Source organism: Oncorhynchus keta, chromosome 20, assembly GCF_023373465.1.
Source record: "Oncorhynchus keta strain PuntledgeMale-10-30-2019 chromosome 20, Oket_V2, whole genome shotgun sequence".
In the NCBI taxonomy this organism is placed as follows: Eukaryota; Metazoa; Chordata; class Actinopteri; order Salmoniformes; family Salmonidae; genus Oncorhynchus; species Oncorhynchus keta.
In genome coordinates, this window is record NC_068440.1 from 14,073,080 (window position 1) to 14,097,178 (window position 24,099).

Here is a 24,099-nt window from a genome sequence, read left to right on the forward strand (position 1 = left end):
CATGTTGATGGAAATTTGGTAGAACTGATTTAAGTTTCCCTGCATTAAAGTCTCTGGCCACTAGGAGCGCCGCCCCTGGGTGAGTGGTTTCCTGTTTGCTTATTTCCTTATACAGCTGATTGAGTACGGTCTTAGTGCCAGCATCTGTCTGTGGTGGTAAATAAAAAGCCATGAAAAGTATAGCTGAAAACTCTCTAGGTACGTAGTGTGGCCTGCAATTTATCACAATATACTCTACTTCAGGCAAGCAAAATATAGAGACTTCCTTAGATTTCGTGCACCAGCTGTTGTTTACAAATATGCACAGACCGCCCCCCCTCGTCTTCCCGGAGTGTGCTGTTCTATCTTGCCGGTACAGCGTATATCCCGCTAGCTGAATTTCCATGTTGTCATTCAGCCACAAAACATAGGATATTACAGTTTTTGATGTCCCGTTGGTAGGATTTTCATGATCTTACCTCGTCTAGTTTATTGTCCAATGATTGCACGTTGGCGAGTAGTATTGACGGTAAAATAGATGGCTACAAATAATATAGATGAGAACTCTCTTGGTAGATAGTCTGGTCTACAGCTTATCATGAGGCATTCTACCTCAGGCGAGCAATAGCTCAATACTTCTTTAATATTAGGCATCGCGCACCAGCAGTTATTGACAAATAGACACACCCCCGCCCCTCGTCTTACCAGACGTAGCTGCTCTGTCCTGACGAAACCCGGAGAAGGGAGCCAGCTTTATATTATCCGTGTCGTCACAGACAGAGACACAGTCACCATCTCCTCACTACACACGGGTTCAATCAAATTACGTTGAACAAACGTGGAATAGACGTTTAATTGACCACTGATCATAGCACAACAGTATGGAACAGCGTAGCCTCACCCGCCACTTCCAACAGACACAAAGACATCATCAGGGCGAAATGAGCTCTCACCCCCTCCACAAATGTTCTTGTCATTCTATTCTTCAGGTATGCATTCTATTAATATTTAAGTTCCATTCTGATTTATTCTACCTAGCATTCCACTGATGTTTATTCTTCTATATGTGGCTAACCATATTACATGGATTGATATTGCCCTGTACATTTCTCCCAGATTGAAATCATTGTTTTGTTACATGCTACTGGGAGTCCTAGGGTTGCCAACCCGTTCCTGTGTTTTCTGCTCGTCAGTACACTGATATCTCTTCAGATTGCATGAATTATTTTAAGATTTCACTGTCAACCACTTCGCCATGTTTTGATCTACCCATTTTCCTTTGATTAGATGACTTATTTATTTAATTTTTTAAGTAAGGATGTATTCATTTTGATTACCGTGTTTTGACTTAACTTGATTGAACATCTTGTAGCGACTTATACATTTACATTTACATTTAAGTCATTTAGCAGACGCTCTTATCCAGAGCGACTTACAAATTGGTGCATACACCTTATGACAACCAGTGGAACAGCCACTTGCATCTAAATCTTGTTGGGGGGGGTGAGAAGGATTACTTACCCTTACTTACCCTATCCTAGGTATTCCTTGAAGAGGTGGGGTTTCAGGTGTCTCCGGAAGGTGGTGATTGACTCCGCTGTCCTGGCGTCGTGAGGGAGTTTGTTCCACCATTGGGGGCCAGAGCAGCGAACAGTTTTGACTGGGCTGAGCGGGAACTGTACTTCCTCAGTGGTAGGGAGGCGAGCAGGCCAGAGGTGGATGAACGCAGTGCCCTTGTTTGGGTGTAGGGCCTGATCAGAGCCTGGAGGTACTGAGGTGCCGTTCCCCTCACAGCTCCGTAGGCGAGCACCATGGTCTTGTAGCGGATGCGAGCTTCAACTGGAAGCCAGTGGAGAGAGCGGAGGAGCGGGGTGACGTGAGAGAACTTGGGAAGGTTGAACACCAGACGGGCTGCGGCGTTCTGGATGAGTTGTAGGGGTTTAATGGCACAGGCAGGGAGCCCAGCCAACAGCGAGTTGCAGTAATCAAGACGGGAGATGACAAGTGCCTGGATTAGGACCTGCGCCGCTTCCTGTGTGAGGCAGGGTCGTACTCTGCGGATGTTGTAGAGCATGAACCTACAGGAACGGGACACCGCCTTGATGTTAGTTGAGAACGTCAGGGTGTTGTCCAGGATCACGCCAAGGTTCTTAGCGCTCTGGGAGGAGGACACAATGGAGTTGTCAACCGTGATGGCGAGATCATGGAACGGGCAGTCCTTCCCCGGGAGGAAGAGGAGCTCCGTCTTGCTGAGGTTCAGCTTGAGGTGGTGATCCGTCATCCACACTGATATGTCTGCCAGACATGCAGAGATGCGATTCGCCACCTGGTCATCAGAAGAGCCAAATAAAATAACCTTTGGAGAGGAGAGGAACACTATGTTTCTGTAAAGAGGATCGCAATGAATAAAGATCATACCCTCCAAAAAATGCATTTAGTTAGCACTTTATTCATGATGTTGGGGGTATGATCATCATTCTTCGTGATTAATTTATGATAATCGTTGATCATGATAGCTTCCACATTAATGTAGTGTTCAGAAATGATTTATTGTTATCAAATCAAACTTTATTTAAATAGCACATTTTTAGACCCGGAGGGAACGCAATGCGCTTTACAGCAAAATGAATAAAAACAATAAAAATACCACAAGAAGAGTATAGGAGGATAAAAATACATATAGATAACAGCCATGGGAGTTCAAACATTAATAGCATAGAACGAGTGAGGAATGTAGTAGCTAATTCATGGTAAGAGCTGAAATGTAATAAAAGAATAAGCAAAATATAAAAGATGAGCTAAAAGAACTGAATGACTAAAAGCCTAAGAGCACCCTAAGGAAAAGCTAAAACGGTTTTAAGATGTCTTTAAAAAATGTCCACAGTTTTGGACCCCCTTTCAAGTTCTCTGGCATGGTATGATCTACCACTCTACTTTAGTTTTTGCCGGGATGCTCAAATTATTATGTTATGTTACGTTTGGTATGGTTACATAAGACAGATGGTTATTTAACTTCATATGGCTGCAGGGGCAGTGTATTGAGTAGCTTGGATGAAAAGATGTCCATTGTAAACGGCCAGCTCCTCAGTCTCATGTTGCTAATTTATGCATATTATTAGTAGTATTGGATAGAAAACACTCTAAAGTTTCCAAAACTGTCAAAATATTCTCTGTGAGTATAACTGAACTGATATTGCAGGTGAAATCCTGAGGAAAATCAAAACAGGAAGTGGCTTCTATTTTGAAAACTCCATGTTCCATAGCCCCCCTTTGCTGGATTTAAAGGGATATGAACCAGATTCCTTTTCCTATCGCTTCCTCAAGGTGTCAACAGTCTTCAGACATAGTTTCAGGCTTTTATTTTGAAAAATTAGCCAGAACGATAACATCGCGTCAAGAGTTTTGCTCGTGCAACAGAGTTTGGATCGGTATTGCTTTTCCCTCTCCTACTGTGAAAGACATTTGCGGTTGATATATTATCGATTATATATATTAAAAACAACCTGAGGATTGATAATTTAAAAAAAACGTTTGACATGTTTTTGTGGATATTATGGAAACTATTTGGAATTTTCGTCTGCGTTGTTGTGACCGCTCTTTCCTGTGGATTTCTCAACATAACGCGACAAACAGACAGAGGTATTTTGGATATGAAATAATCTTTATGGAACAAAAGGAACATTTGTTGTGTAACTGGGAGTCTCGTGAGTGAAAACATCCGAAGATCATCAAAGGTAAACAATTAATTTGATTGCTTTTCTGATTTTCGTGACCAAGCTTCCTGATGCTAAGTGTACATAATGCTATGCTATGCTAGGTGGATTAACAAAAGGCTAAGCTGTGTTTTCCTATTTTGCACTTGTGATTTCATGAATATAAATATTTGTAGTAATATTTATTGAATGTAGCGCTATGCTATTCAGTGTTTGTTGAGTGCACTTATCCCGATAGGGGGATTGCAGCCATAACAATTAAGGCAAAAACAATGGTAGGGTGGTAGCTTGGGCATATAACGTGAATGCCTATCAACCCAAAGGTTGTGAATTGGCAACTTCAGCTACTTACTACTTTTCTAGCTACTTTGCAACTACTTAGCATGTTAGCTAACCATTCCCCTAACCTTAACCTTAACCCTTTTAGATAATAATTTCCCTTTCAATTTTGGAGAATCTCTTACACAATGGGTTAATGTTATGTATAGTAACCCTAGGTGAAAATTAGTAAATACTTATCAGAAAGTATTAAACTGTCAAGAGGAGTAAAACAAGGTTGTCCACTATTGGCATATCTATTTATTATGGCCATCGAATTGTTAGATATTCAAATCAGATCCAACAATAATATCAAGGGGCTGGAAATACATTGCTTAAAAATAAAGGTGTAATTGTACGCTGATTCATGTTCTTTTAAATTCACAATTTGGATCCCTGCACAGCCTCAGAAGAGCCAGATACTTTTTTCGAACCACTCTGGATTACAACCAAATGATGATAAATTTACTATATTAAGTATTGGATTGCTAAAAAGTACAACTTTTGCATTACCGTGTAGTTTACTAATAAAATGGTCTGATGGGGCAGTGGACATACACGGTATTCATATCCTGAAAGGAAAAAAGGATCTCTCTACAATACTTATTTAAAGAAAGTTAACCAAATAGATAAGATCTTGTTACAATGGAAATGAAAATACCTGCCTATTTGTGGAAAAATTCCCCTGATTAACTCTTAAATCATAGCTGTTTACCTATTTGCTTATGGCTTTGCCTACACCTAGCGACTTGTTTTTTTTAACATTTTATTAATTGAGCTAATTTAGCATATTCATTAACATAATGAATATGAATTCGGAGGGGAGAAATGATTAAATATAAAAGTATTAAACCTCTCACTAAAGGCTTCAGTCATACAAAAGTTATACTTAAATCCGAATTGGTTCTCTAGCAGATTAGATTAGTAAGAATGTCTCACCCATGTTCAAGAATGGCCTTTCTCCCATTATTCAGATTACAACCTCTCACTTTCTGTTATTTGAAAATGAAATAATAATAAAAAATATTGCTATTTTTAAAACAAGTCATAAAAAGTTGTTTTCAATTTCAGTTTAATCCACCAGAAAAGACAGAACAATTATCACGACCAATATTATTGTTACACTCAAATATAGTAATTGATCAACAACAAAAAAATTGTATAAAACAGTATATTCTTTGTAAATTGCTTCATAAATAGGACTGGTGGAGTTATGGCACACATGCAGCTAACAAAAATATATGGAAATGTCTGCTCTACTCAAAATGACAACCAACTAATTGCAGCATTACTGCAAAAATGGAAGAGGCAAGTGGAAGGGGAATTATTAAACACCAAAATTTGTTAAAGAAAATTGTGATAAATAAAAAGGTATACCTGTCATGACTTCCACCTAAGTCGTTTCCTCTCCTTGTTCGGGCGGTGTTCGGTGGTTGGCGTCACCGGTCTTCTAGCCATCGTCGAACCACTTTTAATTTTCCATTTGTTTTGTCTTGTTTTCCTACACACCTGGTTTCCATTTCCCTCATTATTAAGTGTTGTGTATTTAACCCTCTGTTCCCCCCATGTCCTTGTGTGGAATTGTTTGTTTGTAAGTGCTTGTGCACTATGTTACTGGTGCGCGTCGGGTTTTTGTACCCATGTAGGTTTTTTTTTTTTATTGCCGTTGGTTTTGAAATTAATCTGCTCCGGCTATTTCCTATTTCTGCTCTCCTGCGTCTGACTTCACTGCAACCAGTTCCACAACCCTTACAATACCAGTTTCATTTAAGGACCAACACATTGACAGCTGTGCATATATACCGATTCCATGGCACACGGTTTATGAACTGATACACAAAACAACGCTGGATGTATTGAATAACACAAACCAACTGACTTATAAACCACTATGAGATGGAATCAAATGTGAGTGACTGTGCCAATCAATAAACACTGTAAAGGGTTTAAGTGTAGCATGTGCTTATAACAAACCCACTACAATGTATGATGCAATGATGTCTTGCAAGAAAAATCCTACCACACCGTAGAATGGCAGTGCAAATTCAGTGTTCTACAGGGAAAATAAATCTTTGCATGCAAATCTAGTTATCAATATCCTGGGTTCGGGCGGCTCGTCATCCTTGGTGTAACTGAATCCATACTTAAAAACACCTGACCTGTTTTACAAACAGGATCACACAATATATATACCATGAATACCTTTTCTTATAAACATTAATATAGTACACACACACACGCTGGGGGAAACACAATATATATACCATGAATACCTTTTCATATAAACATTAATATAGTGCTTAGCTTAATTAAAGAAATAAGAAAATAAAACTTAGTCAAAATGCTTTAGCTACAGCACTAATCTCACGTGGTCTGAACAATAATAACTAGCCTGGGCAATGCAAAGGACTTTACACAACTACAGCACCAGGCTCACCTGGACTGAATAGACTAGCCCGGGCAAATGAAAAGTACTAGTGCTTACACCGTAATTTCTTAGAAAGTAATCTTAAACATAACAGTGTACCAAAATGGATTATGATACTGGCTAATCACATTGTATAAAAGTATGAAAACTAAAATAGTTTGTCATGCATGATTAGCATGATCACTAACGTTTGCTATTTCAATTGATCGATAGCTGAGCTAGCCTAAATGTTAACGGCTTGTGCGTATGCTTCGTTCAGTATGAACATGCACAAAATGCTAGCAATAGCTTAGCTAGCCTAATCGCAAGCAGCTTGTTCTCCATACAAAAACTCACCAAATCCTGTCGTCAATCTTTCCCTCAATCCCTTCACAGCACCTTCGTGTAGATAGGTGAGTGTTAATATCCAGTTCTCTCTTTTTAGTTTAGTTTTATACAACTTCTCAATGATTTGAAACTTAGTTTTTCCTTCCATGGAATGGCGGTAGCTCTTCGTTCCGTTCTAGCTCTTTTTTAGCATGTTGGCGCCAACTGGTGTATAACGTGAGGTTAGGAGAGGGACTAAGAGAATATTGAGTTTTGATTGGCTCAAAATAAACTGCTCATCATGCAGCTTCTGACAGCTGATTTGTAATAGCTGTCAACTTAAACATATCACAATATAATATGACTGGCTACTGGAAACTCACTAGAAACGATAAGTATTCAGCATGACCTGCGTTACACGTAGCACTCATGTCTGTAGCCATGAAGTGCTTTGAAAGGCTGCTCATGGCTCACATCAACACCATTTTCCCAGAAACCCTAGACCCACTCCAATTTGCATACCGCCCCAACAGATCCACAGATGATGCAATCTCTATTGCACTCAACAATGCCATTTTCCACATGGACAAAAAGAACACCTATGTGAGAATTATATTAATTGACTACAGCTCAGCTTTCAACACCATAGTGCCCTCAAAGCTCATCACTAAGCTAAGGACCCTTGGACTAAACACCTCCCTCTGCATCTGGATCCTGGACTTCTTGACGGGCCACCCCCGGTGGTGAGGGTAGGTAACAACACACCTGACATGCTGATCCTCAACACGGGGGCCCCTTAGGGGTGCGTGCTCAGTCCCCTCCTGTACTCGCTGTTCACTCATGGCTGCATGGCCAGGCACGACTCCAACACCATCGTCAAGTTAGCCGATGAAACACAGTGGTAAGCTTGATCACCGACAACAATGATACAGCCTATAGGGAGGAGGTCAAAAACATGGCCGTGCGGTGCCAGGACAACAACCTCTCCCTCAACATGATCAAGACAAAGGAGATGAATGTGGACTACAGGAAAAGGACCAAGCATGACCCCATTCTCATCGATGGGGCTGTAGTGGAGCAGGTTGAGAGCTTCAAGTTCCTTGATGTCCACATCACCAACAAACTATCATGATCCAAACACAGTAAGACAGTCATGAAGAGGGCACGACAAAGCCTATTCCCCCTAAGGAGACTGAAAAGATTTGGCATGGGTCCTGAGATCCTCAAAATGTTCTACAGCTGCAACATCGAGAGCATCCTGACTGGTTGCTTCACTGCCTGGTATGGCAACTGCTCGGCCTCCGACCTCAAGGCACTACAGAGGGTAGTGCGTAGGGCCCAGTACATCACTGGGGCCAAGTTTTCTGCAATCCAGGACCTCTATACCAGGTGGTTTCAGAGGAAGGCCCTAAAAATTGTCAAAGACTCCAGCCACCCTAGTTATAGACTGTTCTCTCTACTACTGCACGGCAAGTGGTACTGGAGCGCCAAGTCTAGGTCCAAAAGGCTTAACAGCTTCTACCCCCAAGCCATAAGACTCCTGAACAGCTAATCAAAGGGCAACCTAGGCCCCTCTTTTACGCTGCTGCTACTCTCTGTTTATTATCTATGCATAGTCACTTTAACTCTACTTACATGTACATATTACCTCAATTACCTCGACTAACCGGTGCCCCCGCACATTGACACTGTACCAGTATCCCCTGTATATAGCCTCGCTACTGCTGCTGTTTACTTATTTGTTACTTTTATTTTCTATTTTTCACTTAAAACATATTTTTATTAATTAACTGCATTGTTAAGGGCTGTTAAGTAAGCATTTCACCATAAGGTTGTATTTGGCGCATGTGACAAATAAAATTTGTTTTGAGTTGGATTCAAAACATTATAATATAATAATAATAATATAATATATAACATATAAAACATTGACGTTTTTCCATTTAAATGACTATACAAAATTCTTGAAATTAATAGAAATGTTTATATATACGAGGGATACAACCATCCCAGCTCTGCAGATTTTGCTGCGAAGAGACAGAATCATTAGATCATTTGTTTTGTTACTGACCGTATGCAGCTTGTTTTTGGTCACAGGTTTAGGAATGGCTGAAGAATTGCAACATTTACATAGAGCTAATTCTACAAATAGCACTGATGGGTGATTTTAAAAAGTCATAGTCAATCGATCAATAATATAATAATACTCTTAGCAAAAATGTGTATCTTTAGTTTACTACCTGTGGAAACGATGAGAAAATAAATGTTCAGAGCTTTTGTGAAACAACACAGCACAGTTGAAACATATATGGCAATCACGCCCTGACCTTAGAGAGCCTTCTTATTTCTCTATTTGGTTCGGTCAGGGTGTGCTTTGGGTGGACATTCTAGTTTTCTATTTCTTTGTTGGCCGGGTATGGTTCCCAATCAGAGGCAGCTGTCTCTGATTGGGAATCATACTTAGTCAGCCTGTTTTCCACCATAGTTTGTGGGATCTTGTCTTTGTATATTTGCTGTTTAGAGCTACAGAGCTTTACGTTCGTGTTTTGTTCTTTTTTGGTGTCAGTTGAAAATAAAGTCAAATGTACGCCTACCGTCCTGCACCTTGGTCTCCTAACGAAGGACGTAACAATGGCAAATAGAAACTGGATGGTGTTCAGAGATAGATGGGAGGGGTTGAGTGGAGCTGAAGGATGGTACAAAGAAACAAGATAACTAATGTTACATATATTGTGTCTGTAAAATATATATAGGTTCAGATTTTGTGAAACAGCACAGCAGAAAAATACATGGCAAATAGAAATCATAACCGGATGGTGTTCCTAGAGCTGGCTGCCCTGCTAAACTGAGCAATCAGGGGAGAAGGGCCTTGATCAGGGAAGTTACCAAGAACCCAATGGTCACTCTGGCATTGCTCTAGAGATCCTCTGTGGAGATGGGAGAACCTTCCAGAAGGATAACCACTTCTACAGCTCTCCACTAATCAGGCCTTTATGGTAGCGTGTCCAGACGGAAGCCACTCTTCAGTAAAAGGCACATATCAGCTGACTTGGAGTTTGTCGAAAGGCACCTAAAGGACTCTCAGACCATGAGAAACAGGGTTCTCTGGTCTGATGAAACGAAGATTGAACTCTTTGGCTTGAATGCCAAGCGTCACGTCATTAGGAAACCTGGCACAATCCCTACGGTGAAGCATGGTGGTGGCAGCATTATGGTGTCAGGATGTTTTTCAGTGGCAGGGACTAGGAGACTAGTCAAGATCGAGGAGAGATCCTTGATGAAAACCTGCTCCAGAGCAAACAGGACCTCATACTAGGGCGAAGGTTCACCATACAACAGGACAATGACCCTAAGCACACAGCCAAGCCAACGCAGGAGTGGCTTCGGGACAAGTCTCTGAATGTCCTTGAGTGGCCCAACCCAATCGAACATCTCTGGAGATACCTGAAAATAGCTGGGCAGTAATCCTGACTATACAACCTGACAGAGTTTGAGAGGATCTACAGAGAAGAATGGGAGAAACTCTGAAACTCTACAGTTGTGCAAAGCTTGTAGCTTCATACCCAAGAAGACTCAAGGCTGTAATTTCTGCCAAAAGCGCTTCAAAAAAGTACTGAGTAAAGGGTCTAAATGCTTATATAAATGTGATATTTCTGTTTTTTTTATATACATTTGCAAAATAAACTAAAAAACTTTTGCTTTGTCAGTGTGGGGTATTGTGTGTAGACTGAGAAAAAATATGGGGGATTGGAAATGATGCAGACAATTACATTGATGGAAGCCACAATCTACCTTCAATATTAAAGCTGATCTACCCCCTAAAATATTAATATACACTGTAAGACACTTCTTTGCACGACATTTGTTGTTACTCTAAAATCTGAGATCTTGATATTAACGCGCTGCATGATTTACAACTGTTACAATTTACAACTGTCCCGTTGACGGAACGCCGATCCTTAAGAAAAGTGGCAATCCTACCTGACCTAAAACGGGGAATTTTTACTAGGATTAAATGTCAGGAATTGTGAACAACTGAGTTTAAATGTATTTGGCTAACGTGTATGTAATCTTCCGACTTCATCTGTAGTTTTGATGTCTTCACTATTATTCTACAACGTAAAAATAAAGAAAAATTGAATGAGTAGGTGTGTCCAAACTTTTAACTGGTAATGTATAATACGAATTGAAAGTCTGACAGAACCCATCTCCAAGCACATTGATAACTTTATTATGCCTTTTCTGCTGTCACTGCCCACCTATCTCAAGATACCACAGATGTGTTGAACAAAATGAAGGAATTTAACAATATAGGTTCCTTTTTGGTCACCATGGATGTGGAGTCTCTATACACCACTATTGGACATGAATGAACAAGGATTGGCAGCTATGCACCATTTATTGAGTACCCGGCCTGTGACTGAGATGCCTCCTACAGAATTCATTGTCTCACTGACTGAATGGACTCTTAATGACATCTTTGTCTTTCAGGACCGTATTTTTAAACAAGTGAAAGGATGTGCCATGGGAGCTTGCTTACAGCCCTGGTTTGTACTTAGGTAAATGGGAAAATTACTTCATTTTGGATCCTTAAAAAAAACAGTTATTTGACTGGATTATATGGCGGGATGCTATTTTGATGATGTTTGCCTGTTCTGGTCTGGCTCAGAAGATGAACTTATTTCCTTCAAACAATACCTTAACAGCATTAATCCTAACATCAAACTAGCTATGGAGTACAGCAAGGATAACATGCATTTTGTTGGACCTTAACATCAGTAAAAATGACGAAGGTTGTTTGTACACATCGATCTTTAGGAAGCCTACAGATGGGAATACCATTCTGACTACAGACAGTTTTCACCCCAAAAGGCTAAAAGAGAACATTCCATATGGCCAATTCCAAAGAGTCCGCAGCATTTACGATCAGGCAACAGACTACAGTGTCTAATCTGCCTAATTGGAGAATCGCTTCTTCAATCAGGGATTCAGCGCTCAGGTCCGGAAAGATGCAGGTATAAGGGCCAGATGGAATGATGCAGGTATAAGGGCCAGACGACTTGACAGAGAGAACTTCTTGGGCATCGTGACGCATCAGAGAGAGTACTTTGTTACAAAATACAGTACTGAAGCAGAGAACATTAAAAAATAATTGGTGGGATCATCCAAAGTGATACGCTACCAAGCTGATTCTTCCCAGAGGCACCAGTCATAAGCTTTAAGAGATGTCCTACCTTAATGACAAATTAGTTCACAGCTATCTTCCTGGTGACAGTCAAAAAACTTGGCTAGCACACAAACCCAAGGGCTCTTTTAAATGCAACCATTGCAGATATTTTGTACAGAAAAAGAGATTCTACATTGGATGGACAAAGACAAGTTCAAGACCGCTTAGAGGAACACAAGTACCCCATACGGGTAGGCAATGAAGACTACCCCATGGCAAGGCACTACAAGTCCTTACACCATGGTAACCCTGCCTCCCTACAAGCTATGGGTATTGATCATATTCCAGCCTCTATTAGAAAAGGGGACCGTCTTAAACAGCTAAAACAAAGGGAACGTTTTAAGATGTACAAACTACAGGCCATTAAGTACCCTGGTTTAAATGAAGATTTCTCACATTTTCTGTGGGGTTGTGATAGGTCGATTTGCTGTCATCTAGTGGACATTTTTGCTCTATTTCCCTCAGCTATGTTTAGACTGTTGTTGTCCATGTTTACTGTGTTTTAAGGTACTATGGAATAGATCGCTCTCCTATTCTTGGCACTTTGTCCAGTCATATTCAAGGTTGGAACTACCTTTCTATGGGTTCTAATGCTTCTAGCTTGGATTTGCATTTTTGATAACATATTTACAGTATTTCACTTTTTAATGTTTATAGTATTGCTTAATAGGTGTTGTCCAATGAATGCTGTAACCACTCCCTCTTCAAATCAGGACTGATTGGAAAAAGCTGTTCAAAAGAGAACATTGTATTATAATTTCTTTGTACCATGCAGCCGTTTCGGCCATGCAGCCGAAACGCGTCAGTTTTTAAACTTTGTTTCCATTGAACAAATAAAGGCATTTAAATTACTTGCATGAATAGTGCCTTGGTCCTCCTTTCTTTTTGATGACAGATATGCATCTGTTGGCCACAGACACATAAAAAAAAAAGGTAGGGGCGCGGATCAGTAAACCAGTCAGTATGTGAACATGCTCAATGGGAGATATGTCTGAGTATGCAGGCCACGGAAGAACTAGGACATTTTCAGCTCCCAGAAATTATGTACAGATCCTTGCGACATGGGGTCGTGCGTTATCATGCTGAAACATGAGGTGATGGCGGAGGATGAATGGCACAACAATAGGCCTCAGGATCTCGTCACGGTATCTCTGTGCATTCAAATTGCCATTGATAAAATGGAATTGTGTTCATTGTCCTAGCTTATGTCCTCCCGTACCATAACCCCACTGCCACCATGGGGCACTTTGTTCACAATGCTGACATCAATACACCACTCGCCCACACAACACCATACATGCTGCTTTCCATCTTCCCAGTACAGTTGAAACTGGGATTTATCTGTTAAGAGCATACTTCTCCAGCATGCCAGTGGCCATCGAAGGTGAGAATTTTCCCACTGAAGTCGGTTTACGGTGCTGAACTGCAGTCAAGTCAAGACCCTGATGAGGACGACTAGCACACAGATTATTTTCCTGATTTCTGACAGTTTGTGCAGAAATTCTTTGGTTGTGCAAACCCACAGTTTCATCAGCTGTCTGGGTGATTGGTTTTAGACAATCCCGTAGGTGAAAAAGCTGAATGTGGAGGTCCTGGGCTGGTGTGGTTCACGTGGTCTGCGGTTGTGAGGCCGGTTTGACATACTGCCAAATTCTCTAAAATGACTTTTGAGACAGCTTATGGTAGAGAAATGAAGATAACATTTTCTGGCAACAGCTCTGGTGGACATTCCTGCGGTCAGCATGTCAATTGCATGCTCCCTCAACTTGAGACATCTGTAGCATTGTGTTGTGTGGCATTTTATTTTCCCCAGCACAAGGTGCACCTGTGTAATGACCATGCCGTTTAATCAGCTTCTTGATATGCCACACCTGTCAGGTGGATGAATTATCTTGGCAAAGGAGAAATGCGAGAAATGCTGACTAACAGGGATGTAAACAAATTTGTGCACAAACTTTGAGCAAAATAACCTTTTTGTGGGTAAGGAACATTTCTGGGATATTTTATTTCAGCTCATGAAACATGGGACCAACACTTTACACTTTACACTTCATCCATTTAAGAATGATGGAAGCCACTGTGTTCTTAGGGACCTTCAATGCTGCAGAAATGTTTTGCTACCCTTCCCCAGATCTGTGTCTCGATATAACCCTGTATCGTAGCTCTACGCACAATTCCTTCGACCTCATTGCTTGGTTTTTGCTCTGACATGTACTGTCAACTGTGGGACCTTATATAGACAGGTGTGTGCCTTCCAAATCATGTCCAATCAATAGACTTTTGAATTTACCAGAGGTCGACTCCAAGTTGTAGAAACATCTCAAGGATGATTAGTGGAAATAGGATGCCCCTGAGCTTAATTTCGAGTCTCATAGCAAAGGGTCTGAATACTTATGTAAATAAGGAATTTCTGTTTTTCATTTTGAATACATTTACAGTCATTTCTAAAAACATATTTTCGCTTTGTCATTATGGGTAGTGTGTAGATTTCTGAGGATTGTTGTTCATGTAATACTTCTCCCTGCTTCTTGGTCCTAACTTTGGAATAGTTAAAAGGCCAGTGCCAAAGGACCTGGAGGACCTACTGGAACATTAATAATTTAGCTGTTTGAAAACCAATTTCTCCAGAATCGAGTTGTGTAACATTATTATTATCCAACAAGTTTGTCGTCATAAGCTTGATGTCATCATTGCATGCTAGGACTATGGGACCAAATACTAAAAATGTAACTTATGTCATACATTATAAGTACATTTGTTCAAATACTTAACTTCTTAAAATCTGGGGGAGAGATACATAAAGTGGGGAAGAACTGGGATGAAAGGTACACGATTTTCTTACGTACTCAGAGATTGATAGAGCTAGAGCCATCATATTTTACGATAAACCATTTATACATGTCCTCAACCATTAGCAACTTTAATTTAATTTCAAGGTTAAAGGAGTTCAAATGAAATAGACAGAGAACAGAACTACCACAACGTTACTTTTGTACCTACTGCGGGCCAAAATAACACAGGCTTTGTCAGAAGGGCTTGCGAGAAGTGCACAATATCTGGGGATTAACAACTCACATACTGTTGTAAATCAAGGGAGAAGATCCAGGCCTGTGCTCTCCAAATCCACCAAAGGAATGTGCTTTGTCTCAACAAACATTTTTCCCGCTGAAAATCGTAACACTTTCAAAAGCAAATACTGGAACAACATTTCTAATGTAGAACATGGGGAACGGTCAGAGGCGATCTATAGAACACCAATGTAATTTTGTTTGTTATTTTGTGATGTCATTAAAAATGTTATAAAGGAAATAAAGTTACTTGGAAAGTATACCCACTACAGTACATATATGAAGTTTCCATACTATGCGTTGTGCATGTAATATGAAAAATGATTAGTGTTTTTGTTAAGAGAGGGATGTGATGTGAGAAGCTGTAAGAAATCATTGTTTTCTATAACTTTGCACTGTGACTAGTAACCGCCCTGAAGTGAGGTCAGAGTGCCAGTCAGCCTGCCGGAACCGCCCCTTTCGAGCAAAAGGTATAAATTATGTGTTAAGAAAAAAAAAACACATTAGACCGGAAAAAGCGTGAAGCGGCAGCTGCACGTTTAAGATGTTTTGAACTTTGAATCTCAACACGAGGTGGACACGATAAACTTACCTCCCCGGGCAATATCTGGTACAGCTGCAAGTATCTTCGAAAGCAAATTTAAGTAGGACCATCCTGTTACTCTGCTCAAACCATCATTACGCTACTCTCATCACCCCACTGGGGAACCATCGATATAGCTGGCTAGCCTATCTTCAAAGAAGCCTCTTCAAGAGTGAATGGATGGAAAGTCAACTCTGTAGTTCTTTTCAGGACTACACGGCAAGTCACAGGATACCGGACAACGACAAAGAAGGACAACAGTAGAAGACTTGTTGGAACCATTTCGGACAATCAGAGCCTTACAAGCGGGCCGCGAAAAGGCCCAATCCCCTTTCCAAGGCTGCCCTATTCACAGAGAGATCCCCGGCGAACCCATGCATTTCACGAAAATACATTTATGATTTCTTACTTAAAGTGGGCGGCGGTTCGTGTGCAAAGTATATGGTTACTGTAGGTGAGAGTAGTTTCTGAATGTACCAATGTGTGGTAGTGTCTCTGTCCCTCTCTCCCTTCATCTCTTCTTTCAAGCAGCCATGTTTTTGTCATTCCGCTAGGGATCTGTTTTCAGCATATTAAGTATCCAATCAATAACCGTTGCAAAGTGTGTATGTTTATCCTGCGTTCCCATTTAATTAGCTCGTAAATGAATAATTAAACCAATTTGTGTAGTACTGAATAATTAGTTGAATTACATATAATAATTAATTAATTAAATTAATTACTTAAATCATACAATGTGATTTTTGGATTTTTGTTTTAGATTCCGTCACTCACAGTTGAAGTGTACCTATGATAAAAATTACAGACCTCTACATGCTTTGTAAATAGGAAGAACTGCAAAATCGGCAGTGTATCAAATACTTGTTCTCCCCACTGCATGTAAGAATGCTGTTCATTTACATCTCAGCATTCAACCCCATAGTACCCTCCAAGCTCATCATCAAGCTGGAGGACCTGGGTCTCAACCCCTCTCTGTGCAACTGGGTCCTGGAATTTCTGACGGGCCGCCCCCAGGTGGTGAAGGTAGGAGACAACATCTTCACTTCGCTGACTCTCAACACTGGGGCTCCACAACGGTGTGTGCTCAGTTCTCTCCTGTCCTCCCTGTTCACCCACGACTGCGTGGCCACGCACGCCTCCAACTCAATCATCAACTCAATTATCAAGTTTGCAGATGACACAACAGTAGTAGGCTTGATAACCAACAACAACGAGACAGCCTACTGGAAGGAGGTGAGGGCAATCGGGGTGTGGTGTCAGGAAAACAAAGTCTTGCTCAACGTCAACAAAACAAAGGATTTGATCGTGGACTTCAGGAAACAGCAGAGGGAGCACCCCCTATCCACATCGAAGGGACAGCAGTAGGGACGGTGGAAAGTTTAAGTTCCTGGGCGTACACATCACAGACAAACTGAAAAGTTTCACCCACACAGAGAGTGTAGTGAAGTTGTGCCTCTTCAACCTCAGGAGGCTGAAGAAATTTGGCCTGTCTTCCAAATCCCTGACTAACTTTTACAGATCCACAATCGAGAGCATCCTGTCGGGCTGTATCACAGCCTGGTACGTCAACTGCACCGACCTCAACTGCAAGGCTGTCCAGAGGGTGGTGCGGTCTGCACAACGCATCACTGGGGGCAAACTACCTGCCCTCCATGACACCTACAGCACCCGATGTAACAGGCCAAAAAGATCATCAAGGACAACAACCACCAGAGCCACTGTCTGTTCACACCGCTATCATCCAGAAGGTGAGGTCAGTACAGGTGCATCAAAGCTGGGACTGAAGACAATGCTTCGTGAGAGATTGAAAAACAGCTTCTATCTCAAAGCCATCACTAACTCAGAGAGGCTGCTGCCTACACTGAGACCCAATCACTGGACACTTTAATAAATGCATCACTAGTCACTTTAAACAATGTCACTTTAAACAATGCCACTTTAATAATGTTTACATGTCTTACTTTACTCATATCACATGTATATACTGTATTTTATACCATCTATTGCACCTTGACTATGCCACTTTGCCATCGCTCATCCATATATTCAACACTTTAGATTTGTGTGTAGTAGGTAGTTGTTGGGAATTGTTAGATATTACTTGTTAGATATTACTGCACTGTTGGAACTAGAAGCACAAGCATTTCACTACACTCACATTAACATCTGCTAACCATGTGTATGTGACCAATAAAATTTGATTTGATGTCTGGAACCGTAAAAAAAATAAACATAATTCTACAAAAAACACGTCTTTCTTTTTTTACTTTCCCTCGCTCAAAACAACTTTTGTATATAACTGGTTGAAATGTTGTTGCAAGCGTACAGGTTTTTTGCTGGGAGGTTGTCTTCCTCGTTAGGCACATGCGTGTGTCATTACGTTATTCTAGCATTCTGTGTTATTTGAGAAAATGGGCGTGTTACTTCTGCACCGTGTTACTTTCGCCATGGTTTTGCGGTGAGGACTAGATGGTATACCCCTACGAACAGAATTTACTTTTCATAGGTTAGAACTTACACAGCAGGTTATGATAATTAACATAGCAGGTTAAAATAATTAGGTAAAGGTTAGGACACTGCTTAGGTTAATGCTTAATTAAAATTTAAATATTCTGCCCGAAACAAAAAAAAAAAAGACGATTTATGCAACGTTGGTGTCACTTCCATCTGTCGTGTCACACACTTATCTGTTTCACCTGTGCTTGTCTCCACCCCCCTCCAGGTGTCGCCTCTCTTTCCAATTATCCCCTGAGTATTTATACCTGTGTTCCTTGTCTGTTTGTTGCCAGTTCGTCTTGTTCGTTCAAGCAAACCAGCGGTTTCCTGTCAGCGACTACAGTTTCACAGCCTCTCTTTCCTCATCTTCCTGGTTTTTGACCTCTGCTTATCATCACCCTGACCCTGAGTCTGCCTGCCGTCCTGTACCGTTGCTCCACCTTTGGATGACTGAACTCTGCCTGTCCCTGACCCTGAGTCCGCCTGCCATCCTGTACCTTTGCTTTACCCTGGATTTTCGACCCCTCCTACCTTGACCTGTCTTTGCCCGCCCCTGTTGCAACAATAAACATTGTTACCGCGACAGTCTGCACCTGGGTCTTACCTTGATTCCTGATTATGTAGCTGTATACCATGTAGCGACAACCCGGTTCTCCACTGCTTTATTTCAAAACGGTAAAAACGATATATATGAAAATTCCCTCAGATGAAAGGTGACATTTTGTACTGACACCTCATATGAAACATTTGCTCTAAAATACAAAATGCTGGAGAAGAGCCAAAAGTATACATTTTTGTTTCACTGTCCAAATAAATATGGAGGGGAGTCTATTGATGTTTTAATCGAGGGAATGGGTTGGTAGTGTATGACCTGTGATGGAGTAAAATGGGTTATTGAAACTAGAATTCCTAAATTGAGGAATTAAACATATTTTCAATAATCGTACACCAAACAAATATGTGAATTGATGTATGATTGGAAACTAATACAATTAATAGACTACAAATTAATAAATTGACTACAAATTACAATAGATACCACAGAACCAGTTTGTTTCCAAGTTTTAATGATGTTCTGGATTACTACTGTCTGTCTTTGCATGTCAACAACATTCGTCTTGGCACATTCTTCTTGGCACAAAAATACTTTCTAGGGAGTTTTTCCTAGCCACCATGCTTCTACACATGCATTGCTTGCTGTTTGGGGTTTTAGGCTGGGTTTCTGTACAGCACTTTGTGGCATCAGCTGATGTTAGAAGGGCTTTATAAATACATTTGATTGATTGATTGATTGATTGATTGATTGACTTAAGCAGAGGGTTGAAAGCTTGTCGGGTTCTTGTTGGATTGGTTTTGACTGATTGTAAGCCCATGGAGCTGTTGATTCGGTCCGAGGTGATAAGGTTATTGAAAAATAACTGCTTTATTGGCCGAGGGACTTGGTCTGGTCCATCAGCTTGCGGAAGAGGTCTTCCATCTGAGCCTGGAAGTTGTCGACCAGAGGCTTAAGCTGGGCCTGCATGTTCTCAGCCAGGGGCTTCAGCTGGGCCTGCATATTATCGGCCAGGGGTGCCAGCTGGGCCTGGATCTGCTGCATCTGGGCCTTTCCATCCTCTACGAAGGTCCTGTTTGGAAGGAAGCTGGTGGTTAGTGGTCTGAATATTGACAGAGGGAGTGCCATAAATATTATTTGAAAATAAGATCGAAACACATTGCCTGTTAAAGCTTTTGCTGGTCATTAGCATTTTTTATCTAATGTATATGATTGTTGTAAAGCATCCATTCTTTATCATTATTTTTGACTGCTGTTTATTGTAAATTATGCAAATGAATGAAGATGAGTTGTGGTTTTTTTCCACAGATAATTGTTTAAAAAATGTTACTCACTCTGACTGGATCTTCTGCACTAGCTCCTGAGTGGTGGAGGTCAGCTGAGCTGACAGATCCTGGAAATACTGTGCCAGCTTCTCAACCTCGGGGGACTGTGTTGCTTGGCTTCCTATGGGTAGCCAGAGGACAACTTCATTAACATATTCCAACATTGTACTCAAACCATTTATGCACACACAGCATACGACAGCACATACAAGACCCTCTCTACATACAGTCATTTAAAATACATGAGTTATAAATAAATCCACCAACTCTGCAATATAAGATTCCTATATGTTGCATAACTCTCAGTATTGTTGAATTATACACTTGAGTATACCGAACATTAGGAACACCTTTTGCCCTCAGAACAGCCCAAATGTATCGGGCATGGACTCTACAAAGTGTTGAAAGCATTCCACAGGGATTCTGGCCCATGTTGACTCCAATGCTTCCCACAGTTGTGTCAAGTTGGCAGGATTTTCTTTGGGTGGTAGACCATTCTTGATACACACGGGAAACTGTTGAGCGTGAAAACCCAGCAGCATTGCAGTTCTTGACACAAACCGGTGCTCCTGGCACCTTATACCATATCCCGTTCAAATGGACTTAAATATTTTCACCCTCTGAATAGCACACATACACAATCCATGTCTTAATTGTCTCAAGGTTTAAACATCCTTATTTAACCTGTCTCCTCCCCTTCATCTACACTGATTGAAGTGGATTTAACAAGTGACATCAATAAGGGATCATAGCTTTCGCCTGGATTCACCTAGTCAGTCTATGTGAGGGAAAGAGACGGTGTTCTTAATGTTTTGTACACTCAGTGTATCGTGCACATGTATGAAATATAGTTATAGAACCGCATAATCTCCATACAGAATGCAATCTATGAGACTGTGTGTGTACGTGTTTTCGTTTCAGCTATGATTGTGTATTTAATTCTGAGTGCTACCACAGGGGAGAAGCTAACGACAGAGTGTTCCTTTAACTTATGAAGATTTTTCACTTACCGTGTGCCAGAGCGAGCACGACAACTAGGGCGGCAAGGGAGAACTTCATGGCTGCTGAGTATGGCACCTGAGGAGAGAAGAAAGTGCTAGGATAAGCTTGACCCCATAGGTCTGTGGAGGCATGGTTTGATCACCGTATGGCTGTCTTGTAAAAATAATTTTAATTACTACTAAGTTGTTTTTTGGTGGTATGTTTACATTACTTTACTATTCATATTTTTTGACAACTTGTACTTTTACTCCACCATATTCTTAAGGAAAAGATGTACTTTGTAATCCCATACATTTCCCCTGACACATAAAAGTACTTGTTACATTTCAAATGCTCAGGCTGGAGAGAAATATGGTCCAATTCACACACAACGCATTGTCATCACGACTGCCCCTGACCTGGTGGACTCACCAAACACAAATATTGCGTTTGTAAATTATGTCTGAGTGTTGGAGTTTGCCCCTGGTTATCCGTATATTTAAAACACAAGAACATCGTGCTGTCTGGTTTGTGTAATATAAGGAATTTTATGTAGACACATAGTATTTACTTTTTATATTTTTACTCAATTATGACAATTGATTACTTTTTCCACCACTGTACTTTAGTACATTTACTCAAGTAGTATTTTATTGTGGGACATTCACTTTTACTTGAGTCATTTTATATTAAGGTATCTTTATTTTTACTCATGTATGACAATTGAGTACTTTTCCCACCACTCCCGGGTGGTAGGATTGCCATCCCTAAAGCATTTTGTGGTTTCAAGGCATTTATCTTGGTATAACAAATAAGGGCACTCAGTGGCAGGTTTTGGATCAAACCTGCCACTCAGTTAATTCAGGAAGATTTCAAATCATAATTAATTGGTTTAATAGTAATGGAGTAATAGTAATGGCTCCTGAGGGGCGCAGTGGTCTGAGGTACAGTATCTTAGTACTAGAGGTGTCACTACTGACCCTGGTTCGATTCTAGGCTGTATTACAACCGGCTGTGACTGGGAGTCCCATATGGCGGAGCACAATTTGTCCAGCGTTGTTAGTGTTTGGCTGGGGTAGTCCGTCATTGTAAATAAGAAGTTGTTCTTAATTGACTTACCTCGTTAAATAAAGGTTTAAATAAAGAAAAGAAAAATACCCCATATCCCTAACTCCCTAGTAAATTGCAACTTCTGCCTGTCTGAGCAAATTTGTAATGGAATTAAACATGGACTCTGTTTCATTTACATCTTTATTTGCCTTTCTGAATTCACTGAGAAGAAGCATCTTGATTCATATTGACAGTTCACCTCTTAAAACACAGGAATGAAACATCTATCAAGCACTTTAAAGATCACCTTCTCAACTACTGCTGATAACAACACCATTTAAATGAGCAGCTTACAATCTGGTTGGGAAGAAATGTCCCTCTTCAATTGAATGCACATCAGTTATTATGTGTTTACTACTAAACAACATATTGCAAGAAAATCAAATATTTTACCATATCAAACATAAGAGTTCCTTGGCAGAGAAAGAGAGAGGACCACTCACCTGAATTGCAGGACAGTTTAGGCCGGACGGTATCTTTCCTTGAGCCTCCCAAAGGTCTTATAGTCCTTCAGGAACGATTGGGGCCACCCCAGATCAAGCCCCATGGCTTCGTAGGCTGAAGTACTGGACTATCATTGGATGTTTGTTCTAGCATGTGACTGCAGGCTGACCCTTGCTGCTCAGCTTGCCACTGGTGTGATCCACTCTAAAGTCCAAGAGTCCCCCTCTTGCGTAGGAGTGCTGATTGCTCAAATGCAGTAGGCGTCTTGTCAAAGCATCTGGTTAAAGAAAATGTACACAGGACATTTCCTCGTGAGAAATAACACAAAACGGAGAGAATGACAACCAAGTTGTTCAAACACAACAATAATTGCGATGGTATAGAAACATGGCCACAACACAACCACAACAGCCACAACACAGTCTAGATGGGTCAGCCTGAAAATGACTAAGTTAAGCAGTTTCTGACTGTCTGTGTGAATACCATGTTAGCTATTTCTGTTTTCTGTTCTATTTCAGGTGTGTGTACTGCTTTAAACCAGATCATCTACGAATATACAGATTAACTTTCCCAATTTTTCCAAATCGAATAGATAAAAGTAAATCGATTGAAATATATTGGTAATAAAGATAAATTGGTAATAGTAAAATTACAATAAAAGTAATGTGCTGTAAAAGAAAATGACTAAAATGACTTATCTTTTGAAGTTCCAAGCCATGGAATATGTTAGTCAGTTTCCATGACATAAAATTGTGTGACTTATGAGAGGAGATATAGGAAGTTTGTTATGTTCCATTGAATATGAACAACTAGTTGCAAATGTTGCTGTGTGTGTAGAAATTGTTCCCTTGGTAAATAGAGACTTTGCAGGGTAAAATCTGACTCATTTATACCAACTGCAACATTAATTAAGAAAAGGCCCAGGACCTTGAGTTCAATACTAATGTAGAATTTATACTTATACATAATATTTAATACTCAATATTTGTCTCATTTGACACACTAAGAGGAGTGTTATAATTGGTTACACATGTTGAGTATTACACAATCAGGAATTTCAAACTAAAGCTACATGTAGGTTTTATGCTATATACAGTTGAAGTCAAAAGTTTACATACACTTAGGTTGGAGTCATTAAAACTCGTTTTTCAACCACTCCACAAATTTCTTTTTAACAAACTATAATTTTGGCAAGTCGGTTAGGACATCTACTTTTTGCACGACACAAGTCATTTTTCCAACAATTTTTTACAGACAGATAATTTCACTTATAATTCACTGTATCACAATTCCAGTGGGTCAGAAGTTTACATACACTAAGTTTACTGTGCCTTTAAACAGCTTGGAAAATTCCAGAAAATGATGTCAAGTGTTTAGAAGCTTCTGATAGGCTAATTGACATAATTTGAGTCAATTGGAGGTGTACCTTTGGATGTATTTCAAGGCCTAACTTCAAACTCAGTGTCTCTTTGCTTGACATCATGGGAAAATCAAAAGAAATCAGTCAAGACCTCAGAAAAAATGGGAGATCTCCACAAGTCTGGTTCATCCGGCAATTTCCAAATGCC

The 24,099-nt window shown here is 40.4% G+C and overlaps 1 protein-coding gene across 1 annotated transcript; it reads right to left on the minus strand.

Moving 5' to 3' along the window:
* Nucleotides 1-19,168: 19,168 nt before the first annotated feature.
* LOC118399444 (type-4 ice-structuring protein-like) lies at nucleotides 19,169-22,631 on the minus strand. Its single transcript, XM_035795536.2, has 4 exons — nucleotides 22,531-22,631; nucleotides 21,007-21,073; nucleotides 20,006-20,117; nucleotides 19,169-19,743 (listed from the first exon to the last, which is right to left on the minus strand). Exons 2-4 carry the CDS (start codon nucleotides 21,053-21,055, stop codon nucleotides 19,542-19,544), a joined length of 363 nt encoding a protein of 120 aa, XP_035651429.1. The 5' UTR covers nucleotides 21,056-21,073; nucleotides 22,531-22,631; the 3' UTR covers nucleotides 19,169-19,541.
* Nucleotides 22,632-24,099: the final 1,468 nt, after the last annotated feature.